Source organism: Anneissia japonica, unplaced genomic scaffold (genome assembly GCF_011630105.1).
Source record: "Anneissia japonica isolate Jap-2015-1 unplaced genomic scaffold, ASM1163010v1 scaffold287945_len1679841_cov205, whole genome shotgun sequence".
NCBI lineage: Eukaryota > Metazoa > Echinodermata > Crinoidea > Comatulida > Comatulidae > Anneissia > Anneissia japonica.
In genome coordinates this window covers 1,291,302-1,317,608 of record NW_022753015.1, presented here as the reverse complement: position 1 = coordinate 1,317,608, position 26,307 = coordinate 1,291,302, and the positions used below count along the sequence as shown (strand labels likewise).

Below are 26,307 nucleotides of genomic sequence, written 5' to 3'. Positions count from 1 at the left end.
AAGTCATGCTCTTAAATCCAACATGAAAAATAAGATTTGAGGCTTAACCTACAAGCACACAGATGATTTTTCCTACATATGAAATTATCCCTCGCACAATACCTATATTATAACCAGACCTCTGCAAGGACCAAGGTTCCTATGCGGGCATTCGTGAAATATTGCACTACTGTATTTGTGGTGATGTAAACATGACAAAAAACGAAACCAGGGAGACCTCAAGTGTTAATCCAGCAGTTACATTTTTATTGTTAAGCGCATCGAGGCTTTAGCATAATGCGCTATTTAGGCGAAAATTATTATTTTATTATTATTAATCCTGGCATCAGGTTTTTTTTGTTCTGCTTGTTTAGTGCCAATGATAAAAAGGTGTAGTAGCTGTGGCGGCTGTAGGATATATTTTCAGGGGGACTAGAGCTCGTCGGCCAGAGCTTGTGGAAGATTTTGTGAAGGTGTTCCCCTTCCAAATGAGATTTTTTAAGAATGGGACCCTCTAGATGGCCAGAAATGGCACTTGAGCTGTGACAGACATGTGTTGGCTTGGCATGGGCCTATTCTCATATTTTTTTTTAGTCCAACTGCCCGACAAGCTCGGTTTGATTTTTTTTTGGGGCCCCCCCCCCCCCTACATTAACTATGGATCGGAGCCAACAATGGTTTACTATACATAGTCTAGCTTCCGATAGAAGCTGCAAAAGGATTATCCTGTCAAGTATGTTTTTATCAAACCACAACACAATTCTATGCTGTGTCTGTAGAACCTTATCCAAACCACAGTATCGGGTATAAAATTGATGCTTTTTGGAGTGCAGATAAAGTTTTCTGTCCATACTACCCAGGAAAGTCCCTGGAGTCCAATCCATCACATTTAAGACAGTTGGACAACGAAAGTAAACAACAGTCCATAAATTTTTCCTCTTATGCAGTTTACTATTCTTTTCGTCAAAATAGAAAATTATTAAATAGGGCACGACGTCATATCCAGTTTGGTATAGACGTTCATAACGAACAGATATCTGGTAAGTCGCCTTTGCCTGTTTACAAAAAAACAGCGCATCCTAAAGGTTCCTTTGCTTGAAAGCATAGGAACCAAAAATGGGTCGGAGGGCCAAAGAGAATTTTTGATTTAACACCAAAGACCACTCACATAAAGGTTGATGTAAAGGCTCAAGTATTTAAGGGTGTAACTATAGCGCACAGCGTTATCCGAGGGCAGCCAGGGGTGGGTATGTGAGGGGGGTGTTTCCATTCCCAAAACAAGATTTTTAAAGAAAAATTGTGACTTCTAGATGGCTGTCAATGGTCGATTCACCATTGTTATGTTCTGCTTGACTGATCAAACCCAGACGAAGTGATTGCCGAGACAGATTTGGCTTGGCGTAGGCAGTATAGTACTATGATGGGAAAACTAGACCCTTTTTTTTTTGGTCCAACTGCCCAACGAGGTTTGGCCGATGGGGGGGGGCTTAAGCCCCCTTCCACCGCCCCTGCTGGCACCATCCCTGGACCCCTTCACCTCATCATCGAGCCCCCACTTCACCTTTGCTTCCCCATCAGCCCCACCCCCCCATCATATTTCAAAACTCCTACATATGCCACTGAATATGAGATTTATACCCTGCAAATTTTAACATCAAATTATAAACAAGATATATTTCAACTATATGATAGTGACTCAAATTTTAACAAAATGATGATTGTGTAGAGTGTGTATACTATAGACACAATAGAAACAGCACAATACAATAGAACAATACTAATTTTTATAACCCATTAACAACCCTTATAGATTCTACTTCTATTTTGAGTTTCCTACAACAAGCTAGATCCTAACTATATTTAACAGTTAAAGGATGTTTTTAATATACAACTTAAAATGTAGAGCAATTATATGAAGCTTAAAAAAGACAATCATGTAAGAATAACTTTCTATCATATATGATTTTCAATTTTGAAAGACATCACATTACGAAAATGAAAGCAAAAGAAAAAGCAATCAAAAGAAAAAAAATCTAATTTTATCTAAAATTTATCTAAAAAAATGTAAGAAACCTTTAATTTAGTTATTAAGTATGGAGTACAAAAAAAGGAGTTGTTTGACATTTACGTATGCGAGCAAAGGACATTTCAGAAAGGTATAATACTTTTAAGGTACAATAAATATTATTATTACAGTATTATATAAAAAGGGCAACTATTTTTTGAGCAGGAAATTATTGAAAAAAATGAAACAAAACGGATACAAGTAAGACTTTCTATAGAAAGTTTGCAACCCACAGGTCTTGATAATTTTATCATGCCCATCACTGCCCTGAAATCTGCAATACTTGTATATTATTATTAACATAAAACAATACTTAAATCATCATTTCACCCACATGCATTTTTGTTATCCTATTCCATATACTAATTTACATCTAGCGCACGGTCTGTTTTACCCCTATCTATTCGACCACAAAAACCAATTTTCTATTTACATGAAGATGATACAATCAGTATTGTTTATTGGTATATTTTTGCTAACATCTGAATGCATGCAAGGCAGTGTTGAAAACACTGTTTACATTACCACTGATCTACAGTAATATTGTAAACATGGCATTCATAAAGTAAAGGAATGAAATTACAACCTGAAGAAACATTCACTTTAATCTCAATAACTGGATAAGAATACAGGTATAAGAAATTTCTAGCTGCCAATACGAAAAAAAACCAAAAAAACCTGCAACATTTGGAATATTTGAGGCCTAGGTAAACTTTCATGGACAAAAGAGGTGATGAAGCTTTTGAATTTTGTATACAATTTTTAGATTTTCTCTGGCTAGATCTAGATAGTTACTTACAAGAGATTAGTGCAGACAAACAATGTCCCTACTTTGTTCAATAATTTCTAACTAGTGTATGGAAGGCACCTATATTATAATTACATATTATTTAACACACTAGTATGGACGACTCATACTTTTTATTAATGTGTATGTAATCTAATTAAATTAATGAGAATAATCAAAAGAAATCATGTAAGGCTAATTGTGCTAAGGGCTATCCATATCAGGCATGTTTAAATATCTCCAACATTACAATAATTTAGTCATATAAACACACATATTTAATGAATTTTACAAAAACACATCATACAGTAACAAAGACCCTGTTGTAATATCAATCTTACAGAGCACATGCTAAAGCAAGAATTGAATTGTCATATTTACTGAAATTTCTTTTAAAATACTTAATATGCACCAACCAGTATTATTTATTTTACAACATATTTTTAAAATGGAACATTTTTTTGCATTTCTTAACAAATTGCGTTAAAATTTTAAAACACCAGAAAAACTGTATCAAACTCTAATTATTATCTTATTCCACACTCTGAAAAAGTTTCTTCATGTCTGCTAGGGCTTCACATATATTGTGTTGCATCCGTCGAGAATCTGTTAACGGAGAAGACTTCTTGGATGACACGTGAAAGAAAATCATCGACTCTTCGGGAAACATGTAGGATATACCATAGCCTTCATCAGACACTGGGCCAAAACCACCTCCAGGGCAAGCCTTAAATTCATTTTAAAAATATCAAAATGGTGTTAATTTTAAAGAATTTTTAGAATAGTGTAATAATCGTAAAAAAAAATTGTTATGTTACTTATAATCAGTTACATTTGGAAATCGGGGTCAGTTGGTATGTTTCTTATTTTTCAACACATTGGTCTAATTTGGGGGGGGGGGCGGGGAGGTNNNNGATCATTCCAACCACTGATAATTGTAGTGTCATATTCAGATACCACATAATGTCAGCATTCAAGCTATATGAAATATATTTACACATTTACACATACCATCGCCCTTTATATTGTAATAAGTCTGTCAATTTGTACCGGCAAATTGGTAGGAGTAAACCTGCAGTGGACTAGCATCCACTGAGGGAGAGCATCGCACTCTCATCCACGTCCAGCTACAAAACTGGCGATAAGTTCCAGCCCTATGAGCCCTAGTGGCTTGCCAAGAATTAACTTTACTTAGCCAATACATTTTGGTAGGTAAAATGTTAAACAAAGGGTGAAAATTATTAATTTAGGTATTAACTATATTAATTATATAGTTTGAATAGTGTGAAATATCCAGTATTTTGTGTTTCCTCCTTCTATTTGCAAAAAAATATATTATTTTTCAAATGAAAAAGCTGATGCTATCTATACATTCATATCTTTGAGTCGGGCAGGCACACTTGGGCAACAACATTTTTTTCACACTAAAGCGTCATAAAATTTCTTAGGGCTTACTTTGTCTCGATTTGCATAGTCAATTTTGGGGCTAGACGGCATTTGTTGCTGTGGTGTTTGACTTGTTGATAAAGTCCAGGGCATCGTTAGTGCATGATGTAAGAAATCACTTTCCTGAAAAATACAACATTTCGATATTAAATACTTATTGTTATTGTCAGTTCACCCAATGTAATGGTAATATTTTTATCACTATTGACTGTGCCACCAACCCCACCCACCCCCTAAATGACTGTGAACAAATCTAGTGGAAGCAACATATTTTACGTCTGTATGATCCTTCTATAACACATTCTGACAGTAATTATGTGTTTTAGTTCCACAATTACAGTAAAACTAAGGAAAATCTGAGTATATATGTAACCATTTTTTTCACACCAAAAAAATAAACGTCTCCCTCAAATAAACTTCCTCTCAAAAACCCTTTTCAACAATAAACGCCCCGGAGCATTTATTTGAATAAATACAGTATCTATCTATATTTAATAATATCTTAAAAACCCATCTTCCTTCAGGTATGCTATGATATCAAGAGACAATTATAAATTATAATTTTTTATATGTAAATTGTAACCGTTTGCTGTAATTTATTTTTTAACTGAGATGCATTTTGGAAATATACTTTGAATAGAAAATTTAATACAATAATCTTTTCAAGTAATATAAATAATTTTCAAGTAAAATAAATATAATAAACATATACTATTTACAGTGTTTTAGTAACAGTTTTTGAATAGTGAGACAAAATATTATAGTTATGACTTCTACCTGATTAAATCCTTTACAGAGGACGTAAAGTGCAAACAGATGTCGGTCAACCCCACGGCCACTCATTGAATCTTTGTATAATTGCACATGAACTTTGGCTGCTTCATGGAGAAGTCGCACCTTTTCCTCATCTGAACGATTATCTTCCACCATTCCCCTTTAAAAAGTAGAAAAATAAAATTTAAGATTTTTTTGGGATCAATTGATCAATCCCCTGCAATCTTAAACACTTAGCTAATAAAAGCCAAACAAATTTAATGGCAGTGGAGTCATTGTAACTAAAATACACACACAAAAATTGAATACATCACATGAGGAAAACAACTACTGTAAAACAATACAAGACAGCAACGAAGAAATTTCTATTAATAGTTTATGACCAAAGTAATCTAGATAATAAAAAAGAACAATGCTATAGGAAATAAACATACTTTACAAACTGACAGCTCTCTGGCGTAAGTGATCGTACGGTTTCAGTCCGTCCCATTCGATACAGGCGAGTCATGGAGGCTTCATATGTAAGAGCGAATTTTCCAGCATCCTTGTAGTATGCTAATTGGAGGGCAATTTGTATGTAGGCATCAGGACTCACCTGTAGAACACATATAGATGTTTATCTTTTAGTTTGTGTACCATTTCTCTTGTAGATATTGTACAGTACTACCATATTTATTTGAATTAACACCCCCCACCCCCAAATGGCTAAAGAAATCTAATGGAAACAACATCATTCTCAACACATTCTATTAATGTTCTACTCCAGCAGACTTACATTCTTCTAATCTGGATGGGATTAATGATCATGCAATAACACATTTTCACAGTAATTATGTGTTGTAGTTCCACATTTACAGTGAAATTAAGGGGGCATTTATTTAAGTATACTGTAACTATATGTATCCATTTTACACCACAATAAAAAAAAAATAAAATAAATGCCTCCCTCAAAAATCCTCCACAACAATAAATGCCCTGGGGTGTTCATTCGAATAAATACAGTATACACACTTTGTTAAATATTGTGGTAAATACTGAACCATCTTCAAAAAAATTAATGAAAACATTGAATTATTCAATTAATAGGATAATAATTCCCAAATATATAAAATATAAATAATTTGTTGCTGGTTTTTGTTTAACATTGTAGAAACACTTGTGGGAACACATTTTATAGATATACTATATTTCAGTATTACCTCCTGCCAATTTTTACGTTTATATTTAAGAATGAACTAAATTAAACTTGAGATTAAAGATAACTTTTATCTGAGCAGGAATTAATCACATCATCATATTATTTTTAGTCAAGTTTTGCTACTGGTATTAACTCTTAAGCTTAAACTAAACAAAATATGAGATTGAAGTTTATCTGAGCAGGAAAACAATTTTATCCTAAAATATTTCCTTGTTCCGTTTATTTATAATTATTTCCTGTAATCAATACAATGCAATAGTGTTTGTTCTATTTTAGATTTTATCTTGCTTCTGGTTTCTTAAATTCAATAAACTTGAGATTAAAGATAACTTTTATCTGAGCAGGAATTAATCACATCATCATATTATTTTTAGTCAAGTTTTGCTACTGGTATTAACTCTTAAGCTTAAACTAAACAAAACATGAGATTGAAGTTTATCTGAGCAGGAAAACAATTTTATCCTAAAATATTTCCTTGTTCCGTTTATTTATAATTATTTCCTGTAATCAATACAATGCAATAGTGTTTGTTCTATTTTAGATTTTATCTTGCTTCTGGTTTCTTAAATTCAATTTTCATTATCTAGTTTCTTTCTATGAAAGTTAGAGCTACGCACAATACCCAACTTAGAAATCCTATCCTGTATACAACTTTTTATATTTGTTAGGCTCTGTCTGGACTATCAAATTTTCTTTGACAAAAATCTGTTGTATACACACATATAGAGTCATGATATGCCTATATATGGTCACGATGTGATATCATCAATACCATATATAGTCATGATATGCCTATATATGGTCACGATGTGATATCATCAATACCATATATAGTCATGTCACATGTTTTTGTCAAATTATCTTGACCTCATACATCAGCTAAGTTGGTAGATCAAACTCCCCAACAATACCAAAGACTTATCCATCAAAGTGTATAATCCTAACATCAAGAGCACAAATTAAACACATACCTTACACTTTTTGATGAAACCCTTCCCATAATCCTCATGAACCTCTACACATAAATCCAAGTCACTGTTATTCTAGAAAAGAAATGATTTAACAGCTATAAGAACAAATGATAATACCAATAAATTATTTGGATACTTAAGAAAACTTATATTATTGAAATGTTGCCAAATGCCAATGTTACTTTAATTGATTATATTAATAATAATGATATACAGTATAATGAATCGAAAGTGAAAATGGGAAAAGAAAAATAAAAACCACAAAAAACATGATGCAAAATAAGATTTTGAATTTGGAATTAAGGTGAGCTACCCACACAAAAGAGAGAAACAGAGAGAGAAAAACTATAATAAATGTAAAACGAAGGAAAATTATGATACAGGAGCAATTCATTGTAACTAATTCTGTACTGAAATTATACAAATATGAAATTCAGAATGATGATGAACCACCAATCTAATCCATCACAACTAAACACTAACATCAATAAAGTGATTTTATCACCAAGCCTGGAATCTCTGTCAATAATATTAACTTTATTGTCTCCCTTTTGAAACAGTCACAATTCTCAATGACAAGTGCAACAAAAACGAAATGCAAAGAAAAGCCTTTTAACAATAATACAATATGTGAATGTATGCATTTCATAAACAGAGAAAAAAAAACCAAGAACAATATTTTAATTTTTTTTTTAATTCCACACCAACTGCCATTTACAGGATGGATGAAATACATAAAAAGTGATTAAAATCTTTAAGTGAAACGGCAAGTTATATTAGGATTATAAAAAAACTATACACATATCATATTTGTTTTGATATCTTACTTTATATTTTTTGTTTTGCTCACCTGGATGGCAAAATTCCTTGCCCTTTCAATGTGGCCTGCAAAGGGTTCGTTTACTTCCCACACCAACATAGAGGGCAGTTTATATGTAGCTTGTTTAACTCCCACTACGTCCTTGCAATGACCTTCCTTATCATAGAGATCTCCAAGCACCCTAAGTATTCCAAAGTAAATACAAAAGTAGAAATACTTTAAATAATAATCATTAAAAACAAAAACCAGATTAGGCTATCACCGCACTACTAAGTCACTATGGCGCACCACAGACACGAGCTCCTGCGAGCTCTTGCTATCACAAGGATGAGACCCCGAAAACTGACTTACATGAAGACATGCCAGCCAGCCATTTCAGCCCGGAAAGGTCCATCCACGCAGCGAGAGCCCGCACCGGTCAATGTCTATACAGCGCCACCCAGGAAAAAAAAAAACTAAACAATTGCCTAAATTCAAAAGTGTCATTAATCAGTTTTAGTTTAATCACACACATTTCAAAAACAGAACAATGTACATTTTTAAATGTTATTGTTTATTGCTATTGTCAGTATTACTGCTATTAGGGTGGGACTCTTTTGTATATCTTGTTTTCCAAACTTAATTTTTCTTAAAGATTGTCTGAGGGCAGAAAAAAATAAAAGTAAAATTTTGTTTTCTTATTTAGCAAATAGTTTTGCCTAAAACATTCAGATCAAGGAGAAGATAAAATGTTATTGGTGAATAAAAACAGTGTAGTAATGGGAAGGCTAAATGCTTTAAATTTATAGAATTAGCAACAAATTGACATATATCTAATTTTTGGAGATTTTAAGGAAGAGGAAGGTGTAATAAAAATGAAGAAAAATTGTTTATTTTCTGAAATTTTCATTTTTTGTGGCAGCGGGTGCAATAATTGGCCAAAAACAAAATTTTATTTTTATTTGAAATCATCATTATTGGCAGCAGGTTCGGTAAACAAGGTATGAAAGCCTCGCCTAATGCTTTGCTGTTGAAAGTGTTTACTCCAACTTTTGTTTTTTATAACATAATCCTACATTTTGGCTAGTCACTTCTGTTTTCTCTTTTGAGTTTCATTTCAAATCTATTTTTGCTATGAGCATAATTATGCCTTTCACAATACAGCATAGCTCATATTTCAGTTATGGGAATATGCCTCACAATTCACTTTCTATGGGAACATGTCTCATGATTCAGGTGAGGGTGATCCTTCCAGAGGAGCTGATATGTTCAGTTACAGCTAAAAAACAGTACATATAATTGGAGGAAACAAAAACTAAAAAGTTGAGATCTGTCTTTCATGTATCAGTTGCTATATGAGCCTCACAGGTCCATTGCTAAAGCACTTTGAAGATGAATTAGCTAGTACATTATTTGAAAAGCAACAGTCCACAGCCAAGATTGACACATGATAAACCAATACCCACAAATATGAATCTGAATTTCAGCTTTTCTTAAATTCTTTGTAAGCTGTTTCAAGATCTAAAGCATCCACTGATTATTCACAAATTGAATATGGCAACTCCGAAGAATGACAAACGTGAGGACATAATTGATTCTATGTTTCGTTCTTTATTAGAACATTGTCAAGAATGTCATTCTTGACAATCTTCTAATATTAAAAACGAAAAGTAGAATCAATTATGGCCTCACATCTGTCATTCTTTGGAGTCACCATATTCATAATTCTGTTTCAACATGTGGATCCATTATATGGACTTACAATCACATGGCGATAGTTACTATTGTATGCATATTACAACCCATAGGAAGTCTTAACTCATTGTTATCTAACAGCATGCTTCTTCTGAATTCAGCTTATAAAGCTATACTGCATATGCTGAAATTATTTATTTTCACTTCTAAAAACCACCATTACAAAAGGAAGTTTCCAATTCCCATCATTGTTAACTGAGTGCAATAACACATTTATAAAAAGGAAATGACATTTTGCAGAGCATTGCACCATATTCATAGAAAAAGCATGATACATCAAAAACCATTTCAGACTAAAAAACTATCATAGTTTATTAGAGAAAAGCGAGTCTGAAGATGATTCGGCAAAAAAATTGAAAAACTAAGCATAGTATGTTTCATAGTACAGTATTGTAAACACACATGTAGAAATACATAAAACTATTAATAGCTGAAATATTATTATTTTGTATAGGTGGGCAAAGTGCGGCCTGTGGACACACACGGCCCGACATTGATTTTGTTGCGGCCCGCAAATATAAATTAAAAACCCTATGTGTGTGGCCCGCCAACCATCTTTGGCTAGAAAACCCCTTGTCTTTTTATAGATCGACATTGATCATCTGTAAAAATTAATATTGGAACTGAGTATAAAGTGGTATAAAAGCAGTACATGGTTTTTTGGAAGTACAACTCCAAACATCAAGGTTTCGGTGCAGCCCTCGGTTTGATTCAAAAATTCACTTTGGCCCTCCAAACCACTTTCATGACCACCCCTGATTTTCTAAATAATTAATTTCAATAAAATGAATGAATTTTCAATGAATAAATAAAGCAAATTCCAACACAGTTAGTCAGCATTAAAACAACTAATAAAATAACTATGTGGGTTATTAAATCATGATATGGTACACTATTATGAAACAGTGGCAGCTAGGCACACAGTATTGAACTTGCATAGAGGTATGCCGTTACAAAATCAGCGTACTGTGGCAATTAACATAAGAATACAGCAGTACTATATAATGTAGTGTACAGAGAAGTCATAAAACTTTGGCAATAGTAAGTTGATTTCAGAATACCCATCATTTTAATGCTTATAATGTGCAGAACATGAATAAAAACTTTCATTTTATAAATTATAAACTTTCAGTTATAAATTTGTGTAGCAGACTGTCAAATTTTAAATAAATATTAGACCCCCACAATAAAACTGTTGAATGAAAATTCAAAAGAAAACTTTAATTACAAAGTAGAAAAATAACTGAACAATTTTAACTTCCTACAAATAATATAAATGTGTAATCAATTGTAACAGACTGACAAATGTTAAATATGTTAGACCCAAAATGTTTGAATGAAAATCCTAAAAATTATTATTACCAAGAAATTATTCAACAAAACCAAAAACAGTATAACAATATAAATTTGCTACAAATAATGATTTGTAATTAATTCTCAACTCTTTACCAGGTCTGTAGCTGTAAAAAAACTAAATTTGGGTGGTAGACATTTTAAGAGCAGATTGGTGATAACATTGGTAAACTCTAAATAATATGAGTGGATTTTAAGGATGGAAAAGTGGGTTAATAAGGGTTGGTGGAGGGGCCATAAAATTTGGATTTGACTGGGTGGAAAACTTGGGAACACCATAACTACATCCCTGCTTACAAAAATTTATTTATCTAATTAAGAAAGTATGATTTAAATAGTAAACTTAAACAGAAAGTGCACTAGTAATTATAAATCAAAGCATAGCATATACAAAACTAGAAACAAAATACAAAAAAAAAAAACAAACAAAAAAAACAAAATCAAAACTTTAACATTCAATATATTGGCCAAATATCTAAGGGGAAATGTAAGCTTCAGTGTATTACGTTTGCCATGTTATTTAAAAAACACATAATTTATTGATCTTGCCTTTCTGCACTGTAATGTTTGAGGTAGCCAAGCACTCTGAGTCAAAATCATAACAGGAGAAAATAAAATTAGGATCAACGATGATAAAAATTGTACAATCGGTTCTGGGACAAAACTCATTACAATGATAATTAAACACAATAATATTATTTATAATAATAATAATAATATTTATTAATTTTCATCCAATATTTTGTTTGTACTGTTTACTATAGTGATATTTTAAATGGTTTGCCAACAACAATGTAATTTCTTACTGTACTTCTTCTTTTTTGACCAATAATTATTCTGTATTTTGTAATATTTAAAGATGTATTGTTCCTTGCTAATGTCAAAAAATCATAAAAAAATAATTTTTAAATAAACTTGCTCATATTGCAATAGCATACAAATTAACTTGAAAAATAAAAAATTATTTAAAAATTAAAAATAAAAAAATTATTGAATTTAAAAAATGTCCTGATTTTTAAACCAAAAAATTATAATAAAAATAATAAAAAACTTCCAGTGACTGGAAGTGTTTCTATCATTTTTCGCTGTAAACTTATGGGTAGACATTTTTTAAATACACTAATTGCTATGTTCAAGTTGATAACTTTGATGTTACTTCAAAATGGGCTAGTTAATTTCAAAAAATATTTTTATGATTTTTTTGGTATTTAGCATGGGACAATACATCTTTAATGAAATTATATTTAAATAATATTTGTTATTTGAATGAATGTATTTCATATATGTACTATTGCAATTTTCCAATTCCAGTGCCATGGTTTAGTCAGGTGATGCATTCTAAAGTGACAATACCACAGGGTAATATGGTATTCATGCGATTCAGTGCACTTTACATTCATCATGCATTACACGAGTCAACAGGCTACATCTCAGCCAATCACAGGGATTAAAAAAAGAGCGCAGCATGTTTTATTTTTCAATAAGTTTCTGGATTGCAGACCTCTCCCTAATTATCACACTTTAGCATGAGAATTGTTGGACCTACTTTAAAGACAATGTGAGCGATATGACTTACTCTTCTGTCATACAGAATTCCTGCATGTGGGCGACAACAGGTGCATCCGCCCAGGAATGTTCCGCATTGAAACCGTATCTTGCATTCGCAAAGAAACATAAAGATAATGATTTGTCAAACCACATACTCGTACCATTCCCACCAATCATGTATCTGCTTCTATCTTCCATGCTCTCTGGTGACACTGTTTCCAGAGTAAGCTATGAACAAAAATTTTTTATCAATAGTTATATTTATAAGCAATAAATACCGTATTTATTTGAATAAACGCCAATGAGCCTTGTTGAGAAGGGTTATGAGAAGGGTGTTTGTTTGAGAAAGGCATTTATTCGAGAGTGGCATTTATTTTGTTTGGTGTAAAATGGATACGTATATACTCAAATAAATACCCCTTAATTTCACTGAAAATGTGGAGCTGCAACACATTATTACCATCAGAATGTGTTATTGCATGATCATGAACACTTATTCATCCTAACCAGGTTAGAAAAAATATAATTCTACTGGAGTAGAGCATTAATAGAATGTGTTGAAAATGATGTAGCTTACATTTAATTTGTTTACAGTCATTTAGGGGTGCTTATATTCAAGGAATGAAATAAACACCTCAGGGAGGGAGATCATTAAGGTATTTATTGCATAATCATAAAACATTAAAATATATAACAGCAGTCAAACAAAGGAAAGACTGAAATTGTTATATTTACAAGGGAATTAAAAAAAAAAAAAAAAAAAAATTACTATACACAATTCATAATTAGGCCTAAAATAAAATATACAATTCAAATTACAATTCCAAAATACAATTCAAAATTACTTATATAAAAAAAGGAAGTAAATATATAGGAATGTACACATAAAAAAAAAAAAAGGGAGGGAGATCATTAAGGTATTTATTGCACAATCATAAAAAATTAAAATATATAACAGCAGTCAAACAAAGGAAAGACTGAAATTGTTATATTTACAAGGGAATTAAAAAAAAAAATAAAAAAAAAATTACTATACACAATTCATAATTAGGTCTACAATAAAATATACAATTCAAATTACAATTCCAAAATACAATTCAAAATTACTTATATAAAAAAAGGAAGTAAATATATAGGAATGTACACATAAAAAAAAAAAAAAAAAAAAAAAAAAAATTATATACATTTGTTTATTTTCAATTATGCGAAACGGAGTATTTTCGAATCTGTTCAATAATTATTATAAGTTTATGATATGAACCTTAATAAAGTTCATTAAGAATTCCTATTATGGAGGGGATTGCAGAGTTCTTATATTTATAACATTTCTGGGGTTTGAGTTTCATTGAGTTGTCTTTACACCATTGATTGAGGTTATTCATGAGAACTTGTAACCTACTTTGGTTAACATGATTCCGATTGACAATATCAATAATGCTGAGATCGTCCACATATTTCCATCTATTTTCAGTTGACATGGCTGCATCGTTAATCATAGCAAGAAAAATAATTGGACAAAGTTTTGTCCCTTGCGGGACACCACATGAGACTGTAAGTGTGGAGGAAATTTCACCTAGGAATTTAACAGACTGTTTACGGTTAGTCAGAAAATTAGCAATGATAGGAATAATTGAGGGGTTGACATTCATTTTGATTAGCTTGTGAACTGCAATCGTGTGGTCAATAATATCGAAGGCTTTTTCAAAGTCTACCGTGCAAACATTAACAAAATGTCCAGGTTTTTCAAGTCCACGTAGTATTGTGTCCAACATACTTATTAGATAGTGATTAACAGAACTGCCTTTGATGTTACCAAACTGCTGAGTATCAATATTGTGTTTCATATCGTCCATTACCCATTCTGCTAAGAAACCTTCAAAGATGCGAGCTACTGTAAAATTGGAGTTATAGAGATAGGTCTAAAACTTGCAAATATGTAGGTAACTTTGTGATATCCAGGGCTGGTAATTGCGAGCAAATTTTTGCAAAGTGTAAATTTAATTCTTCAGCGAGAATACTTGGTTCTTTATTCATTTGATGTAACAATGGAGGTTTTTTTTTATGTACTCCGGTTAGCAATCTAACCTGTTGATGCCATTTTCCTGGTTCAGTTTGTCTAAGATTTTTTATCTTTCTTCTATACATTTGTTTTTTGGCCTTACAGATTTCTTTTTGAATCTTATTTCGAATTTCCTTAAAAGCATATGATTTACCATTAACTTTGAATTCAGCCTCACGCTGCTCTATTAATCTTCTAATGGTGCTGTTGATACATGGTTTATCTTTAGGTTTTTGAATAATTGTAACTTCAGTGAAGTGTTGTTTATAATGCGAAATTTATGATTCTTGAAATAACAAAAGCTTGTTCTCTGCATCTGGTTCAGAATAAATTAGAGACCAATCCTCTTGGGTGATCCATTGTCCAAAAGATCTAATAGAGGAGTCACGAAGAGGTCGGTAGACCAACCTTTTTGGTAAAGGAGGTTGATGTTGATTTAATGGTTTGGCATAAACAAGATGGTGGTCACAATTTGCGATTGAGGCACACATTTTGGGTGTGTCATATTTATCAGGAATATTTGTAAATATTTTGTCCAAAATAGAATTATTTCTAGTTGGAGTTGTCACTATTTGCGTCAATTGACATTGGTCTGTAAAGGGTTGAGTGTCCATATCATTGAAATCACCAAGTATAATATGATCAGCATTATTATAGCACGTTCGTAATGAATTCACAGAGACTGGATCTAAACTGAACTTGAGGTGGAGAATAGACAGCAGATACATAAATATCACTAATAAGTTGGATTGATGTAGATGATTGTAACTAAATTGTCATTACCTCATACTCGTCAGGAGTTGCTTCGCTAGTAATATCAAATGCTCTAAAGTCATCATGAACGTAAATACAAATACCGCCTCCACGTCTAAGATGGCGATCTCTGTGGAATAGCTGATATCCTGGTAAGTCACAAGCACCTGCTGGTTTATTGTCACTAAACCATGTCTCCGTGATGACAATTAAATGGACATTTTTGTAGTTTGTTTCAATTGTAGCAGAAAAATCGTCAAACTTGTTGTTTAAGGAGCGAGCATTTTGTAAGATTATCGAAGGTACAACAGGTTCACGGGTTTTCCTAATAACGTAGTGCAGTGTAGGCCTAGGCCTACGTGTTTTGTCAGCTATCTTGCAACAACTACGAGCCTTCCCTGTTCGCCGTCCACAAATAACTTCTATTGTATGTTTCAATTTTCTGCCCCTCTACTTCCTCTTTGGCGTTTGCGAAGTTCAGGAATAATTGCAAGTTTACTGAAGAATCGCGGGGAGTGAAAATATTGCTTACCAGAATTGAGAGAGAGTAGTTTTTGACGCGTGTATTTCAATGTCATTGTTACAGCGTTGACAAATTCCACAGGGCAAGGTGGTGGTGACGTTCAACGTGACCAAGGCTTGAATTCAGGTTAGCATGTGTCCAGCAAAAATGTACGTTAAAATTCGTAGTAATAGTAATCAATTAACCAAAATGACATCAAAAAGACACAAACAAAACACAAAATTCACAAATTCAGGACCAGACAACACTCAAACTACGAAAATAAAGCAAAAATGACTCGCAGGTCTCTCAGAAATTTTAAGTTCCTACTGCAGCTGCAGAGCGCCCTCAAAAAAAAAAAGGAGGGAGGCATTTATTTCAAATGTGGCTCTAGAGGGGCGTCAATTTGAGGGGCATTATTCAAAGTGGGGTGTTCATTTAAATAAATATGGTATGTATGGGGATTCGTATGTAAATATATAGTAACATTATGTAAAAACATTTAAAAATAGCATTAAAACTACAGAGAGCAGTGTTAACTTGTTTTGATGATTACCACAAAAGCTGCCTTTTCTATTTTCTCCATAGATTCTCGATTGACCCCATGCAACAGATATTCCTTGCGGATCTTTGCCCAATCAGCACGCTTCAGAGCTGTCAATGCAGCAAGATTTGCCCCAGCTGTTGCAGATTCTGATTCTGAAATATATCATTTAAGATTACTGTACTTTATCTTTGATCTTTGTAATTTATTTTTTTTAAAAATATGCTTAATGTTATGTATTTCAGTCTTATTTATATAAGTTGTTTAAAATTATGTTTTAATCGAATACTTTTAGTGCATTGTATTTTAGCGATTTTTAATGCATTATTGTATAGAAATAATATGCATGTGTTTATTTTTTTCTATTGTTTTATGCTTTAGCAATAAGGATTATATATTATTTTATTATCATTATTATTATTATTATTATTAATCATTATTACCATTATCATTATTATTATTAAACTTATCATTATTATTACTATTATCATCATCATTATTATTCCAATGGTGATTTCATAAAATTTAGTAGTAATGGTGTTTTGCCCTACCTGATGACATGTTAACATACTGAATGCTCAATACGTTCCCTAATACTTACAAGAAAACCTCTTTAAGTGCTGGGAACGTACTGAGCTTTCAGTATAACAGATCAGGTAGGGCAAAACCATAATTCCTATTATGATTACTATTATTAGAAGTTGCTTTAAATCAAGTGTTATTGTTAAAGTCATGCTTCGGAAGAAAACAATTTTGTTGATACATTGTACAGCTGATTTTTCTAGGACACAAAAAGCATATTTGATGAATAACTTGGAAATGCTTAATGAGATGCAGATTTTTGAATATATAAAAAGTAGGGAAAAATGTGGAAAAAATGGCAGTTACACTTTTTTCCCCCTGGTTTTTAAATATTCAAATATCTGTGTCTCATTAACTGTTCCCAGTTTTTTCGTCAAATATGTATTTTGTGTCTTAAAAAAATCAGTTGTACAACATACCTAAAAATTTTTTCCTCCAGAGGAAGAGTTTAATTTTACAATTTGCAACCTAGGTAAGAATTATTAGCGAATCACAACAAGAAAGAAGACACAAATTGTAGCAGCATGACCATCAAGGGCTTTTAGGGGATAGTAGCTACCTGTTTTTGTCTACCATGTCCCCCATAGTTGTTACCTTGTTGCTTGTCTGCATCCTCAATGATCCATTCCATGATACCTTCTAGCACTTTTGGAGACAGTAGTTGCCCCTTTTTGTCCATCATGTCAACCTTGTAGTATATCCCTTTCCTCATCACAACAATATGCTATCAAAGAAAAATACAAACACTAAATCACACAGAAAATGACTCCATTATTAGGTCAAAGATTTCGGATTTTCAGATTTCTTTAATAACTTCAACTGGCAGTAAAATAATGAATTTCGAGAAGTTTACAATATATACAGATATATTTTTAAAAAGGTTTGCTCATTATGAGGTTAATAACACAGTGTTTGTGTGTGTGTATGTGATATGGCACGTTAATGGATTGTCTGCTGGTGTACTTTCCAATCACCGCTAGAAGGACCCCAATGGAAATAAGTCTTTGGACTTTTGTGGGTTACACTTAGTGTTCACACCAAATAATTCCAATCCATAATAGGAACAGAACTGTAATTATTAAATGATGAAGGTCACCCTCTATATAGAATACAACTATAGTAACTTGAATTTTTAAAATATGGTTAAAATATTTTTAATAGTATAATATGAATATACAATTACATAATATTTCAATTTTCTTTCCAGCAGAAACTAGAGTTAGAGCGTTAAATGTAAACAATGGAGCTAGTTCATGACATTTATTTTAGTGAGGTGAAGACATATAGTGTTTGTTCCCATTGTTAGTACAGCTTATCGAGTGACCGTAATATAACTACCTTTATAGCTTTTTGTTAAGGCAACATATACGTTTTCCTTGAAATTATTTAGTAACATAGAATGGTTTATCTTTGTTCTTGGGCTCTCATGTTCAATTGTTCCATTTCACCACTATTTGTGTTCAGGATTAAACTAATGTGAATAGCAGCTACTGATTACTATATGAAGTTGTTTTGTTTAGTGCACTCTCTTTTATCTATAGACCACAGGTGGGCAAAGAATTACAGTCCCTATGTGTGCGACTCGCCAACCATCTTTGGCTAAAAATAAGTAATAGCAAAACTGAGCAGAAAGTGGCCATAAAAAAGTGTATGAAGGTGTTTGCAAGTGCACTGAAACATCAAAGTTTGAGTGCGGCCCTCAGAGTTGAGTCAAAAATTTCACTTTGGCCCTCCGACCAATTTTAATGCCACCCCTGCTATGGACTATGGAAAAGCCAGTCATGTTAGCGCTGTAAAGATTATCAAATTTTCTTTGACAAGCAATTGATGTATGCCCATATATAGTCAGGATGTGCCTACATATAGTAATGATGTGATGTCATCATGTTTGATAGTCTGGTCAGTACTTTAGGACGTTTGTTGTGTATTGAGCAATCTCTAGAATTTTGCAGTTCTTTGCGTCAAATCTGAACTTACAATAAAAAAATAAAAATAAATAAAAAATTGATTGAAGAACGTGATTTCCATAGTTGTACTTTGATTGCCAGTTTCAGTTGTGTGTCATTTCATAAGGAGAATCTAAGCTAGCATAAACAATGCTGAGTCCCTTACCTTTGATTGTGAAGAGTCCACGTGAACCAAATCATCAATTTCCTCTCCTGGAATCCTGTATCAAACACCGATAGGTAAATTAAACCATTAATGATATACTCCATGTTATAAAATATGCAAAAACATTACAAAAATTCAATAAAACATTAAAATGCTAAGTTATAAGTACCAAATAAGCAATTTCAAATAATACAAATATAACAAATACATTTTTTTGCTGATTTATAGACGTTTTGCTATTAAAACTAAGTTCTCGTAATCTAAAAAGCTCCGATGAGGGCAGTATAATAGAGGCAGTAGAGTATTTTGGCCCTAATGGCCGCCCATACAAAAGATCTATTAATCAATCAGCAGAGTGTTTCTAGAACTACTCATCGGAGCTAAAAATCTTAAAATTGACCACTGGCCATGTATTCTCAAAGTTAATGAATGCTTTGAAAAAAATAATTTATTAATAGTTGTAACTTTTAATATAAAGTCTTTTGTGTTTTAGGTTTTTACAAATTATTTATTGTTTGTTCATTTCCTAAAAGAAAAATATGCGCCTCCGAAACTCTGCCCGCCAACTGGTTAATTGTTTTTGGGAGTGTGCGGTGGTGGTGTGCAAACATGCGGTTCGATTGGGAAAATGTGAGAGTGCGTGACAGGAACAAGCTCAGTGTAAGACGATGAAGATTTAATTCAAAAGATTTATTTAAACAAATAAAGAAACCCTAATGGTTTTATTTTAGAGATAAATATACATAAATCTAACAAATCTAAATTTCATTCTCTACAAATTTCCTCCGTAATTAAAATAGCAACATGACTGAGGCTATGTATTTTTGGAATCTAACGTCCAAATCCGAATTAAACATCAGGCTAATGAAAATAATCACCCGCAGAAACATGCTTTGAGTTTTGTCTGGTGGAACTAGAAAGGTTTAACTTTCATTTTATTTAACATTTACTGCTGTGTCATTTTAATCAATTTATTATAATCTCTGTGGCATGACAGTTCGTTTTAACAGAATTTGGTAGGCCTATGCTTGTTGTTTTGTTATTTCTTATTACGAATGTTTACATAACTGATCATCTAGTTTTAGAATTTGATTTGTGTTTAGACCGAATAATACGTTCGGAATTAGGAGATTCGGATTTTCGGAATACATGTATTATTTTAAGTAGTATAATAACTATATTTTAAAAAACAAATCGCAGGAGAAATATCGTTTAGTGTTCTCGTTAGCGTGGGAACTATAGTTTCAGCGTGTCATGTACAGGCAATGATCAGATTGTGTGCTTCAAAACTGCCCACGCATGACCAGAACGATTTATCTATCTCGGATTTTCCACATGAAACTGACAGTATCTGTAAATCAGTAAAGCACATGCAGTGAAAATAAGGTTGCTTAGCATGAGGCGATATCTCCGCTGCTCGAGATGGCAATTACTTAAGAGGAGCCTAGGCCTAAATTATAACTAAATTTGTTTACAGTACAGTTTGCCCTCCAATTTTCTCACGACCAAAACAACTCCACTCCCTAAATCTCATATTGAGATTTAGTTTGTGTAAAGCATCGTGTGTGTATGTTTGTCTTGTGTAAGGGATTGTCACCTACAAGTAGGACAGTGATATATTCGCTATTGACAATCCTTGGCACATGTAGTGTGTGCCTAAATAAATAAATAAATAAATAAATTCAAGACCACCTTTGGGACCTGAAAATTTGGGGTGGTCTCAGGTTTGGTCTTCAATTAGTGGGCTAGCTTTGTCTTAAAATGTTGAAGATTGTTATTTGGGTCTTTGGAAATGTGGTTTTGAATTACAAGCGTCTCGGAATTAGAGGGGGTCTCGAATTGCACTCGAGGGTGCACTGTATATACAAATTTGCTTTCGCCATTTTGGCGAACGATGCAAATTGGCGAATTGGCAAATAGCTAGCGTGAGCATAGATTAGCGTAATATAATTACCTGGTTGTGCCATAAGCACGCTCGTATTGGGACATACAAACAGATATAGTGTTACGTATACGCATCGCAGGTAGTTGCTCCCGCTCCAGTAGCCTCTTAAAACACATATGCATGTGTGCGACAGCACCAGCTCTGCAAAAAAAGTGATTCATGTAATAACGTAATGGAATTCTGAATTATATAAAGAGTCGTTCAATATATTCAAAAGGGGCTGTATAAGATTTATTCGGTTTAAACACCAAGGATAGCCCACACGAAAGTCTTGAAGAAGACTTATTTCCAGTGGGATCCTTTTGGTGGTGATTAGGCAGTACACCAGGAGATAATCCCCTACTCTTTTCCGAAGAGTGTACTGCACATGAGCCACTATGTACATAGGACCAATGGCTTAACGTTTCATCTGCAAGACAATGCACTATTGAAACCTTAATTTCTACCTACAATACATTTCATTTTCATTAACCCATTAATCCAGCCTATAATCTACCCTTAATGTTAAATTCATAACTTTCACTATGATCACTATCATTGTAATATTTACTACTTTCATTCTTGACATTATTATCACTATAAAATTATTTCATTTCACTAATGTGACCATTATTTATTGTTATTTAAAAATGAAGTAATTTAAACTAGACAGTTAACATTCCTTTTTTTCTCTGACTTACCCACTGACCTCATCAACAGGTGCCCTCAAATACAGTAACCATACTTATCGAAGTATGCTCTTTCGGTTTTCCCTGCTGTTTTTTACTATGTTTTCAGTTATTTATTCTACAGTAAAATTTGCCTAAGTCGACTTTGCTTAACTCAATAATTCCTAAGTCGATCTTATTTTACATGCCAAACTGTTGTGTTTTCCATTAATTAACGATCTGTAAGTGGAATTTAATCTATGTTGAACAATATTTCAATGGCATTTTGGGTTTGACTTAGGCACATTAAACTGTAATATTACTTATGCATATCTAAAAATTCAATGAACAAGAGAACTTTGAACATAAACAAGATTTAATTTGAGACATGTTAGAGGAAATGACTTACCTAGCACATTGGAATTCAGTTGGTTTCCATATAACATTATCAAGACCGTAATAATTACAATTAATGTGGATTGGTGATCGATTCATCAGGTAGACATATTTCTCCCTGAAAGTAAAAATTCAATGACCATTACATATTTCTTTCTAGTGGGAAATGCTCAATGATGAGATTCATATACAGTACCAAGTCAATTGCCGTGGAATTTTAAACTCAGCTGTGATAGAATTGTGCACATTATGACAACATTACACATAAATATTTTATGTTTATTTGTTTTTACAAAATTTAACATCTGTGTTAGTGATGGAAGATCTTATTTTTATAGCCCTACAGGTATTTTGTGAAGTAAACACAAATTGGACATGTTCAGATGAGAAGAAAGCTTTAAAGTAGAAGTTTACTTGTCATAATCCCTGGGCAGTGACACTCCTTGTATTAAGTGACTTTAGCATTACTACAGACGATTTACTCAGAGTAGTGCCGAGTAGATGCACTTACTTCAGAGCTCGCCACTTAATTCAACCTTTATTATGACCTTGAATTTTTTTGAAAGATAATTACCTACAAATGAGTGCTAAAATAACACTAAAATAACAATAACACAACGTTTTAATAATTCTTTACAACTTCAAGAATTTATGTACAAAATCACTTTTGAGAGACAACGAAAGCAACAATTATAACTTCTGGAAAATTTGCATAGTTACTTCTAAGCACTGTATTACCTTTCAGGTAAAAAGAACATTATGCCCTGGGTAGGCATCATTTGAACACTCGTCGGAAGTAACACGCACATAAATTTTTACGTCATAACTTTACTTTAGACGGAAGGCTGTCTGAACATAACTAATTTGACATGACATATAAGGACAAAAGTTGTTTCTTGTTCTACTATTTTGAAAAAAGGAAAATGAAAGTACTTTATTTCTTTTACTCCGAGAAGGCACATCCAAAATGGTTGATGGGACACAGCTACTAATTTCTCAATTTTACCCATTAGACACATGAAAACCAATAAAAGAAGCACTAGACATGATTCATACCATATGTATCCAAAACAATATCTGTTTTATCTGTTTTCTTTCTTTTGCTTTCTTTTTCTTATTCTATATTTTTAGAATTTTAATATTTGCTGTTTTAAATTTTATGATTAATTGATAGATCGGCTATTTTTATATATTTGTATTTAAGTGGGCCCCTAAACATCAGATTTATTCTGTAAGGGTTGCCCACTCAAAACATGGTTTTAAATAAATAAATAAACCAAGAATGAGAGGATTTTTACTAATGTGAGTTAGCCAGATTTTCATACAAAGAAAAAAAAAATTGGTGATGCAGAGAAAATGGATGCATGAAGGGACAACAAACTAGCAATTTTTTTTATTTGGCCAAATACATTATCAAAATTGCTTTTACAGGATCAAACATCTGTGTTAATGTTGGAAGATCTCTATTGACAGCCCACAGGTATTTTGTTCAGTAAAGTATGTCTGTATTATTTAAGAAAATAACTCCATATAAATAACAATTTTTATCATCAAAACATTACCATCACTCATAACATCATAATCAGCCTTAAAGTCATGCATTACCATTACTATCATTAGCATTAAACTTGTCATTGTCATAATTGTCATCCTCATCGTCAAAGTCATCACAACCTCAAATGAAAGCGAACCACTTACCACCAATCTGTTACATAATTCTGAGCCCACCAACTTTTCAAGTGGAGGAAATTTTGAAGCTTAGGAGCAACTTTTTGTTCAAACTCCTGAAATTCAAAGAAAAATTGATTGACAGAATCTGACCAATGTTAAAAGCAAAACAAATTTCGTTCAAGACAAACAACAATCTTTAAATTTTACATTACTGTTAATAATAAAACTGTTGGCCTGTGGAAGGTCGACAATATGTGTATAAATTATCTCTGTATTTTGAGAGCTGGTCAACAGCTGCATTTCAGTCTCTCAACCTTGAGATCGGATTTTGGAAACTTCCCTGTGAATTTCGTTTGTGTCCTTGGGAAAGGCACTTTTGTCTCTCTCCGCCCAGGAGTATAAATGCGTACCTGGTAGGATGATGTAGCTTTGAATGTATTAGTCTATATTACTGCATTAAATTGCAAGCACAACAAGAAACATGGAGTGGAGGAGTTTGCCTAAATGGCCACTGTCTTGTATCCCTTGGCAAAAGGAATGGTATTACATCCCTATATTACAAACAACATTTAATGTTCAAGTAGTTGAAGGAACATGACTTGTCACTCAAGGAATTGGAAAAACATGACATTTTGTTTCTTTTATTCCAGGAAAAACTGGTGTCTTTTGTTTTGTAATTGTATGTTCACAGACATGTTAGTAAATTTACCTGAATACAAATATAATCAGAGTTTTCTTTTTGATAATACAAAGCTAATGCAGAAAATTTTGTTAAATGGCTCACACATACATAATTCATCCCTGTACGTAACACCTGAGTAGGTAGGTTGAACATGCATGATTGATTCTTCCATTTACGTAATACATTGGTATGATTGATTGCTATATCCAATGGCAATAAAAACCTTCATTTGCATGCATTTATGTCACTTGTAGGCCCCTGATAATCATACTCCATCATTTCCTGTCAGTGGTCAACTCCCACTTCTCTAGATTCTGCTCTTTTATATATTAAATAGCTTATTAAAGTTATGGTTTACATTCCATTCTATTATGAAAACCCATAAAAAAGCTGCTATATAAATGATTATAACAGAAAACTAACACAGTAAAACCCTTATTAAGGAGACAACTTCAGAAACAAAAAACATGTTATCTTTAATGAGGGTGTCTCCTGAATAGGAGTTGGCTGTATTGTTGAAAGACATACTTTCCTTTGTTTTCAGGGCCGAAAAAGATTCCCCCTTTGGGTGTCCCAAAGGTGGGTTTTCTACTGTATCAGATTAGTGAAATTACCTTGCCTTCCCTTTTAAATTGTTCATACTGCTCTTGGCTAACTAGTGGTTTTATAGATTTCATGAACTTTCTGATGGTTGCTGGTAAACATGGCACCGGCATGCGTGGTAGACTCTGTTGACAACTGAAGGTTGATGGGCTTGGTCCAGTGATTAGCCTCATTGCAGCTCCCCATAGCAATGTTATCCATGATTGCTTTGTTGGTGGCTCATCTGCATATAAATTAAACATTGAATATTTTTAAAAATTACAATACAGTATATATTTTTTCATGACATCATAGGGTTGAGACACAGGTTAACGCTATGCTAGATAACATACCATTAATCGAGTGGTGTGTAAACTTGTGTGTGGTATGACGCAGAAAACAGACCTTATGCACCATAACTAGCATAATAATCCGCCAACTGACCAGAAATCAGCGTGCACAGTACTACTGAGCTATGACAGTCATGCATCAATGATTTTGAACCCAGGTCAGGATTTGACCAACCACAAAGAGCACTTAAGCGAACATTGTGTTAATCACAATGGATTAACGTAAGAACGGCATTAATCGCAAATGGTGTATACCTCAAGTCTAAATATAGTCATGTAATCTGTAATATTTCCTCTTTATTTTTATTGATTAAACCTTCTCTTTAATGATACAGTAGAACCTCGATTTTACGTACGGTACGGGACCAGAGGGCGTACGTAAATCGGGGGATTCGTAAAATAGAGGTTGGGTTAAATTTGTGGTAACCTTTGACCTAGTAATACGTACGTAACGCTCAATAAACGTATGTACGAACGAACGATGATACCTAGGCTAGACCTAGCCTCTAGGCCTACGAATAAAACCATGTGTTTAATGTTTTCATTCATCACTTTACGATGTCATAATAAAGTGTTCAAATAAAACCATGTGTCTAGTGTATTAATTCATCACTTTATATCTTTTATTCAACTAAAATAAAGAACATGAAAATATTTTAAGATTAACTATACGACAAAGGTATAACTTGGGAATTCCCCTTCATGCCTATTCTAAACAACAGAGATGTGGTGTTGTCTGGGCCTGTTGAGACAAACTAAACCCATGTGCGCTGCACTGGGCGAGCCAACCAATTAGCGTTCGTGTAC

The 26,307-nt window shown here is 32.9% G+C and overlaps 1 protein-coding gene across 1 annotated transcript in view; it reads right to left on the bottom strand.

The window, feature by feature from the left end:
• Positions 1-609: 609 nt before the first annotated feature.
• Positions 610-26,307, bottom strand: part of LOC117122658 (carnitine O-palmitoyltransferase 1, liver isoform-like) — a 37,510-nt gene continuing 11,812 nt past the window's right edge. The window contains exons 4-17 of the mRNA XM_033268341.1: positions 25,183-25,394; positions 23,914-23,999; positions 22,229-22,333; positions 21,182-21,313; positions 19,228-19,282; positions 17,710-17,839; positions 16,546-16,688; positions 12,704-12,903; positions 8,071-8,221; positions 7,221-7,292; positions 5,486-5,646; positions 5,055-5,211; positions 4,287-4,400; positions 610-3,558 (exon numbers count right to left, since the gene is read on the bottom strand). Coding sequence (XP_033124232.1) covers positions 3,364-3,558; positions 4,287-4,400; positions 5,055-5,211; positions 5,486-5,646; positions 7,221-7,292; positions 8,071-8,221; positions 12,704-12,903; positions 16,546-16,688; positions 17,710-17,839; positions 19,228-19,282; positions 21,182-21,313; positions 22,229-22,333; positions 23,914-23,999; positions 25,183-25,394 — 1,913 coding nt within the window. The 3' untranslated portion in view covers positions 610-3,363. The remainder of the gene's footprint in view (positions 3,559-4,286; positions 4,401-5,054; positions 5,212-5,485; positions 5,647-7,220; positions 7,293-8,070; positions 8,222-12,703; positions 12,904-16,545; positions 16,689-17,709; positions 17,840-19,227; positions 19,283-21,181; positions 21,314-22,228; positions 22,334-23,913; positions 24,000-25,182; positions 25,395-26,307) is intronic.